General features: G+C 54.6%; 1 protein-coding gene across 4 annotated transcripts in view; it reads right to left on the reverse strand.

The window, feature by feature from the left end:
• The window catches only part of MAN1C1 (mannosidase alpha class 1C member 1), a 131,586-nt gene that overhangs the window by 24,584 nt on the left and 94,624 nt on the right, over positions 1 to 12,378 (reverse strand). For all 4 annotated transcript variants that reach the window (XM_082423135.1, XM_082423137.1, XM_082423138.1 and 1 more), the window contains 3 exons: positions 8,403 to 8,518; positions 5,930 to 6,010; positions 1,506 to 1,600 (listed from right to left, as the gene is read on the reverse strand). In XM_082423135.1, coding sequence (XP_082279261.1) covers positions 1,506 to 1,600; positions 5,930 to 6,010; positions 8,403 to 8,518 — 292 coding nt within the window. The remainder of the gene's footprint in view (positions 1 to 1,505; positions 1,601 to 5,929; positions 6,011 to 8,402; positions 8,519 to 12,378) is intronic.

Below are 12,378 nucleotides of genomic sequence, written 5' to 3' on the forward strand. Positions count from 1 at the left end.
TGGGCAACGGGCATAATATAAACACCCACCGGAAAGGACCGCTGTGAGGAGTGTGCCCGGGAGGCGTTGAGCGAAACCCTTAGCGTAATGCCAGGCGCAGGATGATCGCTCAATAAATGGTCAGGCCAGCAGTCATCAGAGTCGGTCTCTCATGCTGCACACACTGCCTCACGTGAACATTGTTGAAGGAATGAACAAAGAAAGACGGGGACATGGGTCCTGCCTTCAAGAAGCTCCGGGGCCGGTGGGGGAACGCGAAGACTGAGTGTGACAAGGGCCACAGGAAGCAGATAAAGTGCCTGGAGGCCAGGAGAGGCAAGGACACTTTTGGCTTCTGGAGAAGGTGGCATCTGAGCTGGGCTCTGATAGCCAGGGAAATGGTGAGAGATGGCAGCCCAGGGGAGGAAGAGAGCGAGGGAAGGCAAGACAGTGGGGTGCACGGGGGTCTCCAGGAGCAACATTCATGCTCCTCAGTGGATCCTAAAGCTGGCTGGCCACTATCCCCATGACTTTGAGCCCGTCCTTTCCCCTCTGGGTCTCAGTGCCACATCTGGCTCCCACCCTCACGGAGGGAAGTCCCCGGGGGCTTTGGAGCGGGACAGAGCTGCGGCCCTGGCCCCACCTGCTCTAGCTGTGTCACCCCGGGTCCCTTCTACTCTGGTTCTGTGACTTGGTGAACGTCCAGAAAGACTCTAGTTCACACGCTGAATTACGCAAACTATCAGGAGGGGAAACGATGCAAGTGGCCAATAAAAACCAATGTTTTAAAACAGTCGGTAGAAAGAAACATGCCAGTGGTTTCTTGATTAGTGGAGTCAGAGGTGATTTTCTGGGTCTTATCCAACACTTCTGGTATAATCCACATTTTTTTTTGCAATGAGGATTTATTTTTATAGGGAGGAATCACAATAAATATTATTGAAAATGGAGTTGGAAGTCCTGGGCTCATGTCCTGGATGGTCCGTTACTGGCTTATGTGACCTCGGCCAGGGTCTTTCCTCCTCGGAGTTTGAGCCTCCATGGGCTTGATGCTCCCAGAAGCCCCTCTGGGTTCTGACAGCCCCTCTGGGCTCCTGAGACCCAGCCCTGACGGTGGCTGAGGGGTCAACAAACCAGGGTCCCTCTGCCCAGGGTCCTGACTGCCCAGCAGCTTTGGGTTCCTGCTCGTGGTGGGAGGTGTGATGTGCCTCCCGGCCCGGGATCCCAGCTGGGTAGGGAGGGCAGTTGGGGCACAGCGGCGGGGCTGTGAGTCACGGCAGTGTTACGAGATGATCACAGAGGAACGGCGGCCCCCTCTCCATGCCAGAAAGATCAGGCCTTGCGTGGCCTAAACCCGAGAACCAGGTTTAGTGACGAACGCCAGCTCAGGAGAGCCCCTGGCTCAGGCTAGTTGTCACTGTGCCACTGACCCCCGTGATTCCTGCGGCGGCATCATCCCACCCTGTGTCTCAGTTTCCACGCAGATGCAGCCGAAGCCACAAGTGGGAAACCAGACGGCATCCTACCTTTTGAAGTTCACCACGCCTTTTGGGATTCCTGTGGGGGTATCGAAGGCCGGCAGGAGTTTCTCTCCCAGCTTGATGGCCTTTATTCGGAACACCTGCAAGGAAGGGTCAAAGGGTACTTTGAATCCTGGCGGATAAACCTGCCAAGGCTGCTGGGCCCAGAGTGGGAGGTGCATTAGGCTCTGGGGTCAGACAGGCCTGGACGTGAACCTGAGTTCATGAATTCCTGGCTCAACTTCCTCCCTTGTTTATAAATCCAGGGCAATATTGCCTTCCTCAGAGGGTTGCTGGAGGAATGAAAATTAGATAATAGTTGTAAAGCCCTTACTGCAGGGTCAGGACTAGGACGAAGGCTCAGTGATTATGCTGTGCTGGGAAGATGGAGCAGTCAGGGCAGCGGGTCACCAATGGTCAGTGCCTGCCTGCACGGCGGGACGAGTGCACCCCAAGCTGAGTGCGTGAGAAACACATTCGGATGGAGTGTAAGGAGCACGGGATGGGGAGCTCCCGGCCTTGCTTCCCAACCTGCCTTCCGTTTGCTTCTCAGCAAACCTCTGTCTTCCCACCTGTAAACCCAGGGGAAGGGCCTTTCCCCTCTGACATTCTGATTCTGCCCATTGTTCCTATTTTACAGCGGCAAAGGTGAATGGCTAAACCGGTGATGTGATGGTCGGGGAGCCACAGGGAGGTCCCAGGTGTCAGGGCCCTTGCACGAGGCTCTAAGCCCCTCAAACTGTTCTTCTGGTTAATTCAGAAGCACCTGTGACCTTCTGGCTCCTAGGAATTTATTCTAAGGAAATAAATCATCAAGGATGTTGCAAAGACTTAACTTTATGGCTATTTATTCCAGTGCTGTTTAGAATAGTATAGAAAAACCGGAAATACTCTAAATATCAAGCCACGGGGAAGTGGTGAAATTATGGCTTATCCATGCAATGGAATACCATGCAGCCACTGAAGTGACGTTGGAGAAGATTATTTCATAGCAAAAAACCGTTTATAATCTATTAAGAGAAAATATTTCACAATGGTGTGATTCAACTTTCGTAAAAATTATATACAAATGGATGCATGAGGAAATGTTGGGAATACACTGAACTATTCACCATGGTCTTCTCAGAGGACTAGGCTCATGGAGGATTTTTATTTTCTTCTTTTGGCTTAACTCTATTTTCTGTGCTATTTTTACAATAAAAGCAAACCCACAATAACATTATTTATTTTTGAAAAGCTGAGAAGCAAGTCCCTAAGCAACCACTCCTGGTGGGACAACAAGCGTTTCCTTTCACTTCTGGGGCTCCAGGGAGACTCAGTGTGCTGACCGCCTGCGTGTTGTTGCAAAATGAAGTCTTCTTGAGGTCTCTCCTTCTAACATGTGCAATTTAAAGGTTCTGAGGCAGCTGTTTGGGGACCGCAGTGGGGAGGAGTTCGTGAACACTACCTGGGCTATGGATTAGAGGCCTCTGTGGGGCGGGTGTAGTTCTTGTTTAGGAAGGAGGGAGGGTGGGAGGGAGAGGGAAGAATTGCACCTGGGGGCTGGTAGTGATGGGTGACAGAAGATGACAACGTCCAGCGCCAGACAGTGGGTCCTAGAAGTGGGCACTGGGGCAGCCACAGCAGAATACTGAGGGAGCTTGTCTAGAATTCAAATTCCAAAGCCTCGAGTCACCCCAGAAGCCACTGGTTTAGCAACAACAAGGGGCTCTCGTTGGAAGGTCCTGATCTCTTCATTTGCCCCCCAGGGAGGCTGAGCACAGAGGCACGAAGGAACGAAGGAACCCACGGGAACCTGACCCAAGGCTGGGGCTCCAGGCTGCCCTCTGCCTGAGGACGCCAAGCTAACTCCTCTGAAATGCTCCTCTCTGCCAGCAAACCACGTCTCCTCCTTTGGAAGGCCCTGATGCAGGCTGGCACGGCAGAGCCTCAACCATCCCAGGGAGGATGCTGCAGGTGTGACTGGACAGGAGTGGTACCATGTGGAACAGAACACCTGTCCTCCTTATCATTTGGAAATGAAGTGTCTTATCTACGTGACCTTTGATCCTTGCAACAGGCTTGTGGGGAAGGTGTTGACCCACTTTGAGGAAAACAAAACTGAGTCTCAGAGAAGCAAGTTGTCCAAGGTTATGGAGCTATTAAGTGGCTCTTTTCCAGGACACCAAGCCGCCTCACCAACACAGAGAGACATGGCCTCAGACAGCCAAGGCACGCAATGGGTGGTGGCCTAGTGGTTCCAGAACAGAGGTGAGAGAGACCAGCAAAAATTACATCCTGTAGAGTGGAAAGGGCTCTTGACTGGGAGTCAGAGGCCAGGTTCAGATCTCCCCACTTAGCAGCTGTGCGACCCCACGTGAGCCAGGTACTGTCTCTGAGCCTCATCTGCACAAAGGAACAGTGACGTGTGCCCTGGCTTCTTCAAAGGGGTCTTCTAGAAATCAGATGAGAGGATGTTCATAAATGAATATGCTATAAAAACTGTAAAGTGCTTTGCAAATGGCACCTGGTGCAGCTGTGGTTGTTCCTGTTATTCTGTGGAAGCAGAGTCTCTGTGCGCCCCCCAACCCTGCCAGCCCTACCCAGCAGGGGGTCCACCTCCTGCAGGTTCCCTCTGAAGCAAGAAAGGCCTCAGCCCAGGAAGGGGTGTGGGATCTCCTTCACCGTTCATTCCACAAACACCGTGCGAAAGACCCACTCCATAGGCACCCCCTGTATGCGAGATGGAGGATGGAGAGAGGAGGGAGGCCTCAGTCTGGTGTGGCCGAGTCCTGGTGACAAGCAGTGATGCTGGGCCAGGCGGAACAAGGGCTAGAACCCAGGCCCACGGTGGAAACACACAGGAGCCAGTGCGACCCGCACCGGCTCCGTGTACGTCGGTCTCTGCGCGGGGAGGTGCTGGGCACGGAGGGGTCAGGGAGGCGTGGCTGGAGGACGGGGCTGCGCCCATAACCCGGAAGCCTGCCTGCCCAGGGGTTCTAAGCCACTCGGGCTCCCCTTGGGCCTTCTGGACACAGGTACTCCTACCACACCCCACTGCCTGGTCTGCCCCCCAGAAATCGCTGGCCCCACACCCACCCCTGTGAGCCCTGAGCTGCATGGCTCCACCCCCATCCTGGACGGAAGGCTGGCCGGTGCCCGTGCAGAGCACGGCGCCTTTTTCTGCTTCACATCATTTTCCTGTCCTGGGGTTTTCAAATGAAATTCAGGCCTTGGGTGGCTCGCAGGGTTCCCATGGACAATCATTTGGGGACAAACTGGTACAAGCGGTAATCTCTGCTGAGGAGATTAGGCTTGATGGAGAGGGGCCCCGAGCGACTGGAGAGATCAAGTGCTCGCCGCCTGCTGCCTCCGCCCGCGTGGCCTCCGCCCGTCCGCGCCACTTGCTGGAAGGGAAGCGGCAGGGCTTTCTCTGACAGCAGCGGCAGAGGCTCCCCACCAGCAGGGGGCAGGATAATTATGTCTCCAAGCGGACAGAGCAGCGGCTGTGCTGAGCAGTGCAGCCGCCGCTCTGCGTAGGGGCCGCACAACTGCCGGGTGCCCCATGCGCTCGCTGGGGATTCTGCCAGCCTCCCCCCAGATCCTCAGGCTGTGCTTTCCCAGGCGCTTACGAGGGATGAAGTCTCCCATTTCTGCGGTTCTCAGGATTCCTTGCAGTGCAGAGAACATGGGCTTTGGAGCCCTTCAGCCCTGGGGCCAAACCCTTTCCCACTCGTCCCATTTCACAAGGGCTCTCTGACCCCAGGGTGTTAGGACCACCCCACGGTGGGGAAGGCATGAGGTCTAGGGGCGGGAGAAGGGACTTGCTCAAGGCCACAGGCAGGTGCCGCGTAGGGATGAGACGCAGGTTTTCTGACTCTGTGCCCAGGGCTCTGCATTCTCGCCGCCCTTCACGGCCCTCCTTCTGGAAGCCAATGCAGTTCGCCTGGGCCGAGTGGCCGGCAGTGGCTGCCCACCTCCCCGGTCGCCCCCTTGAGACCTGGAGCTGGGGTTTGGCTGGTGTCTGGCCCGGGAGGAGAGGGCAAGGGGATGGCTGTGGAGCAGGCCAAGGCCAAGGGGCCCGAGGAGGAAATGGCGAAACAACGGTCTTGGCTTTATCAGTCCTGAGAACCAGCATGTGCGAAAACCAGTCCAGCAGCAGCACAAGCCTGGACGGAGCACAGATATCGCAGGTGCCCTATGGGGGGCTGTGTGGATGGTGGGCAGACCCAACTGCTGCCCTTGGAGAATTTACTAGCAACTGTGGGAGCCACCTGGGCTCCCCTGGGCAGCAAAATCGAAGGAAGAATCTGTGGGTGGCACCATGGAGATGGGATTCAGATCCCCTCGGATCTCTGTTTGCTCACTGGTAAAATGAGGGGGTGGGATTGGATGTTCTCCTAAGCCCTTTCCAGCCTGGATGGTCCAGGGGCTTTGAAAGGCCAACTTACCTCCTCTCCTGTCAGGTAGAAGGCCGAGAGAAGTCCTCCGATGTACCGGATGTTCACTTCGAACAAGGATGCTTCTCCACTCTGCAGGGCAGAAAGACAGGGAGGGCAGTGGGGACATTCGTGAGATGCCCACAGGGCTTCCTGAGGCAGCCAGGCCCTTGAGACAGGTCACACCTGCCACTGCCCCTGCGCCACTGACCTGGCCACTCCTGCGCCGGGCTCCAAGCCCTTGCCCAGCGGGCCAGGCTACCTTTGGTGGTGGTTTTCAGAGCAAAAGGTGAGAGGGATCAGCACCTGCCTGGCGGGCAGCTACTGAACATTTACAGAGTTCCAAATAAACACTGGGTTTGGCTTCCTTCCCCAGCCTTTGCTGGAGGCCATCAGAGCAAAGTTATTCCTGGCTGCTCTCCAAGGAGCTCAGGAACTTGTGTGGGGAGCTGCTGGCTGAAGCTTAGCCTGAGGAGGGGCAAATCCTCCTCCTGTCTGGCCCCCTCCTCCCTGAGAGACCCCCCTGGCTTAGCAGGAGGATGGTGTGGTCCTTCTTTGGGGTGACAGGGCAAGTGGAAGGTTCTCACAGGAGGTTCTGAGGCGGAAAGGAGGGGTGCCAGGAAGATCCTAGTAGGCAACCAGCAGTTTCTCAGCCTCAGCTCTGTAGCCCTCAGGGCACACCCACACTTGCCTTAATCATTGTTGTTTTCTTTCTGAAGTGTGGACTGCAAAGCAGGGGTGTTGAGGCATCATGCCAAGGACCAGATCTGGGTTAAAATCCCACCTGCGTCACTCACTTGGCTTTCGAACTTTGGGCAAGATATTTAGCTTTTCTCTGCCTGAGTTTCTTCATCCCGAGCAGGGTGGATATGAGATCCTGAGTGGGGCAGGTGAGATGCCTGCCCAGTGCCTTCCCATTGCTGGGCATGGCTTCATAAAGGTGCCTGTTATAACCCCCCTGCCCCCCAAGGGCTCCCCTTGGCATACTTGCCACATCGCGGTCTTTTGTTATTGATGACAACAATGGTCATCTTTTTATCTGGGAGAGATTGTCCATTAACAGAGCACATGCAAAGCTACTCTCTTTTGCCTTACAGTCCTTGGTGAAGTCATCATTCCCACTTTTCAGATGAGAAAGCCCAGGCTCAGAGAGGTGGAGAGACCCCATCTTGCTTTCTTCCAGGGACACTCCCAATCTGTCCCAGCCTGTCTGAATGTCCCTAGGCTTGCCCAGCCCTGCCACCACCTGGCTCCTCAGGTAGCTGCCTGAGGCCCGCTCTCTACCCACCATCTGCATAGGGGTCAAGGTGGGCTATGAAGACACTCCTTCCTTCTCCTGCTTCTGATACTGTAGGAAATGGGAGGATTGTGAACTTCCTCGCCTCGCACAGACTAGCAGAAGTCATAACAAGCCTCAAAATCATCACAGTGATGATGGCACCACTTTATCTGTATTGGACTTTATAGTGTCATCAAATGCTTTTTACAACCCTCCGAGGTGGTCAATCCTCACAAGCCTGTGAATTAGGCATTATCATTGTACCATCTTTTGGTTGGGAAAGTAAGGCCTAGGAGGGTTAAATGACTTTTCCCAGGCTGCGAGCTGAGTCAGAGGCTCTCCTGTAGCGTTGCCTTCCTGGCCTTTCCGCACTTTGTCTCTCTGCCCTGCTCTGCTCTGACGTGGGCCTCTCCAGGAGCAGAGGCCTCCATTCTGCCAGGAGCTGTACCGGTTCATAGCAGGATCTGTCACTTGTGGAGCCCCAGATGGAGCCCGACAGTGTGTTTTGATGTGACCCTTCCCCCTATCCATCTGTCTCCATGTCTTGCTGCCCCAAACCACCTAAACAGCCTCTCCCTGTGGGGAGCTGAGACCTCCAGGAAGGATCTGTTACTTTAGTCTGGGCTGGGAGATCAGTGGGAGAGACATCTGGTATTTAAGGCTTCTGTACCATCCATATACATGAGCATCCCCTCCCCAAGGCCCTGGTCCCTGACCAGGGATGCCTGCAAGGCTGGAAACCAAGAGGGCCCCAAACCTGGCCATGGCCTCAAACCAGACAGCTCCCCCTGCCCCTCTCACTCTCAAGAGGGCAGCACGGGGGTGGATGGGGACCTCTAGGTTAGGGGAGCTCCGAGCAGATAACCACTTCTCCCTTCCCAGAGTCGCTTCCCCTGTTGCTGCTGTTCTGTCTGACAGATTCAGTCCCAGAAGGGGCTTCCTGGGTGGGAGCAATGTGCCTGGCACCCTAGGGAGGGCAAGAATGGCTGTCTTCCACCCCGGGGAGTTCCAGCTGGTAAATATTCATGGGCCGGCCAGGGCTGGGGGGACATCCCCCACCTTAAGGCTGGTCTGAGGAGAGGGGACTTGGCACAGCGTGCATGGAACCCTGCTTCCAAGAATGCTCTGCTGGGCAGCCTGGGAGGAGCGGGTCACTGACCTCTCGGGCCCCTTCTGGCTCTAATACCCCGGAGGTCTTCGACTCACCACGTTCAGGTGGAAGCTCTCTTCCACCCAGGCCTTGGCCTCCTGGAATTCCTCCTTCAGCTCCATGAGGTAGAGGGTGTCGAGGGAATCAATGACTGTTGCCCCGCTGAGGCCTCCTGCAGGCACAGAGGATGGGTCAATCTCGTCCTTTCCACCCCAATCACATGAGCCACCATTCCCCGGGGCCTCCTCTAAATGCCTGGGCAGGCTCCCAGGCACGATCCAGGGAGACTCCAGGGCCACCAGCCTTTGAAGGCACATCCAGGACCCAGAGTCCCCCCATGGGCTGCTTCTTCCTCAGGGCAGCAGAGAGTGGGTGGGGGGTTGGAGAGACTGAGTTCAAGGGACGAGCTGCTTCCCAGACTTTGGTCCACTCTTACGTCTGCCAGCAAGTCAACCATCAGGGCCAGTTGGGCACCCACCACTTCTCTGTCATGGCTGGGGGTGGCGGGTGGGTGGGTGAACTGGCATTTGGTCCACAAAATCTTAACAAATGTGCCAGTCCGCTGACTCTTCAATGCCATTCTTTATTTTATTCTAAGAAAAAAAAGATGTTCATAAATATTTATCCAGGAAGGTATTTATTGCCGTATCATATATAACGGGTAAAAGTTGGGAAAAAAACCTCCACGTCCAATAATAGGAGAATAGTTATACAAATTGTGGCTCATGTATAAAATAGGACACTATGCAGACATTCACACAACTGAGAAAGACCTATGTTAGTTGGGGAGATACGCATGGGATCTGTTAAGCTAAAAAAAAAGTAGATTGCAAAAAAAAAAAAAGCACAATATAATTTCTTTACTGTTTGCCAATGTGGATGAGCCTGAACAGAATTAAGTCTGGCAGGAAGTGATTCAGTGGTTATTGCTGAGTGCTGGGATTACAGGTGCTTTTTGATTTCTTCAGCTCATGGATTATTTTCATAACCAGAAATTTATTTCTGTTTAAAAAAAAAAAAACAGAAAGACAGTTTGGACAAAGAAACTAAACAAATGCACAAACCAAAGATTCCATGGCCACTCTTGCTCTAGGCCAGTGGGTACACAAAGAGTGAGCTTTGAGGCCTGGCCCCTGCCACTGGGCCTTAGACTCTTGTCCTGGGAGTAAAGGCTGAGAAAATTGTGCAGCTTTCCACATCACAGACTGGACAGCAGAGCGATGAGGAAGAACTCCCCACATGGGACAACCAGAGCGTGCCTTCTAGAGGACGGTAAAGGAGGAAAGGAGGGAGAAAGAGATGTGCCTGGGTCCATCTGGAGGGCTTCCTGGAAGAGATGGTGGCCTCCCATCAACTCCTTACAACTTTAGTCATCGCAGGCAGCAGCAGCAGTTTCCTTTAGGGACTAGAGGGTAACTTAAGAGGAGTAATTGTTCCTTCAATGTCCTCCTTGCAGAGGCTTAAAGCACTGAGACTCACAGCCTCCACCTTCCCCCAGCGGACACTAGAGCTCGCTGACAGGTGCTGAGCCCCACTTGAGTCTGAAGCACGGCTTTGTGGGCACTCCTGCATTCAGAGCTAGCGTCTAATCTCCTTAATTAGTGCTTCCTTAACTGCTCACTTGTGTTGACTTCGCAGGCAGAGAATCCTTGTGAAACTCAAACACTTAACTACTTCTCTAGGCTGGGCAAGGTCAGATAAAGGGCACGGCTTGGAAAAGGATGGGAGGGAGATCCGGGAGAAGTTGGGAGAAAGTTAAGTCTGGAGGTTAAAGACACATTTCCAGAAGGGAGGGTTTGCAAGGAGGAGTGGAGGGAGGGGAGGACTGGGGGATGCAGGCGTTTCCCAATCCAGAGACACGTGTCCTGGGACGGCTTCGGCATTTGGGTTGAAGTGAATTTCCAGAACGTCAACCCCTCCTACACTTAAGGATTAGTAGGAAAACATACTCAAAGCCAAACAAAGTTGATCTTTTTCTGGTTTATCCTGGCTGCTTCCCCTGTAGGTGTCCAAGGCTGAGCACGGTTCGTGGGAACTCTTTACCCTCCTGAGGTGCTCAGGCCTTGGGACACAGATGGGCCACACATGGACAGAGAGGGACCGAGACATGCCCAGGCCAAAGGGCACAGGCCTGGGGTCCACACTCCTGGCTCTGATGCCAGGGTCCCTTCCTGTTAACCACAGGGCCTCAAACCTGACTTCTTAAGGGCCTGGAGGGATTTTTGAGATGCGGCTGCCTCACCCCTAGATTTCATAGATGAGGACCCCAGAGAGGTCCCGCTCAAGATTAGCCCAAGGGAGGAATGGAGCCCCAGGCCGGGCCACGTGTAGTGTGTTTTCCACAAGAGGGCCTCTCAATTCCCTGGGAAAACAGTTTCGGATCTGCTTGCTAAGTCCCCCTCCCCTGCGGGGGCAGGAGGCTGTTCTGACGTGTGAAGAGAGGAGAAGCCCAAGCTGTGTGTCCTTCAAGGTCAAGGGAGAGGCGGCCCAGAGTACCCGATTTCTGGATGCTGCCCCGGGCTGCCTGGTGTTTTCACCCCACAGGCCCTCCATCTCCTGGGCCAACCCTGAGTCCCGAGGCCCCAGGGCCTTGGCTGGGCCGGGAGGGCAGCCAGGGCTCCTCGTGACCAGCTGTCCCTCCCAAACACTCCCGAGGCAGCCGGCTGAGGAGGCGACTCACTAAGAGATTTGTTGGCAAGGTTCTGCCCCTGCTCTCGGGTGTCTGAGCCTTCCTCCCCCTCCGCTCCCACCTACCACACAGCTGGGCTGCAGGCCAGCAAGGCACTTATTGGAAAGCTTTCCGTTTCAGGCCAGAGGTTACCTGGCGGCCAGGCCGGAGAGGAGAGAAGGCCCTATCCTGAATTCAACTCTATCTGCACCTGCAGCTGACCTGGGGCAGCTCCCCAAGGAAAAAGACAGCCGCCTATTCAGTCAACAGGCCCACAACTTGTATGTAAAGAGCCAGCGGGGCACGAAGAGTCAGGTGGCCAGCTTGGAAGCTTCCCTGGGCCTGGGCGGCCCACTCTCCTGGGTGGCCCACCCTCCCGGCTCTAGCTCTGAACTGTTGCTGTTCACAAAGGCCCCCGCTGGCTCCCCTTCCTGTGTTCTTCTGTTAAAAGAACACAGCTCTGGGTTCACATCCCAGCCTGGGCCAGCAACACATCTGCTCTAAGTGTCAAAGTTCTCATCTGTCAAATGAGGTGAAGACCACTGGGCTGGGGCACTGAGGAGCCACTGAAGGTTCCTGAACTGGGACAAAGGTATCGTATAATGCCCAGCCTAAATACACCTGATAAAGACATCTGTACATGCCTGGCACAGTGTAAGTGCCTGACAAATCAGTTCATTGTTCTTATTTCTGGGGTCCCTTAGCTCACCTTGAAACACTGGCCTGGCCAGGGAGATGTGGGTTCAAATCCTGGCTCCACTATGTACTAGCTGTGTGCAGGGCAAGTCACCGTACCTCACTGAGCCTCATTTTTCTCATCTGAAAAAATGGAGATTACAGTAGGACCAACCTCGTGAGGCTGCTGGGAGGGTTAAGTGGGGGGGGTGGATGGAAAGGAGTTGGCATGATGTTGGGTACACTTGAGCTTGTCCCCACAAACAGAAGTGTGGCCCTCCTTGTCCCCAGCTGGCCCTGGGCAGCCCCTCCACAAAGTCTTCTGGGGTCACTGAGGCCTTGTGACGCTCCTGCATTACTGGCCTCTTACCACCCTGTTGGGCAGTGTAGGCACAACATGTGGCTTGCAAAAGCCTTGACCCAACTTAAAGGAAAAGTGTCATATGGGTCCCACCTGTGTCTGCTGCTTCCCACCCCTGACCTGGGTGTGCACCTGCCTCCAAAAGGGTCTACCTACCTCCCGGACCCTTTCCTTCCCCTCTGATTCACCCTGTATATTGTCGCCTGATCTGTCTCCCGAAAACCAGATCCGTTGTGTCTATCCCCAGCTCAGAAACCTGCAGTGGCTTCACAGTACAACCATACAATAAAGAGTTGTGTGTGTGTGTGTGCGCTCGCACGTGCACGTA

This window comes from Balaenoptera physalus, assembly GCF_965194825.1.
Source record: "Balaenoptera physalus genome assembly, chromosome: 1".
Classification (NCBI taxonomy): domain Eukaryota; kingdom Metazoa; phylum Chordata; class Mammalia; order Artiodactyla; family Balaenopteridae; genus Balaenoptera; species Balaenoptera physalus.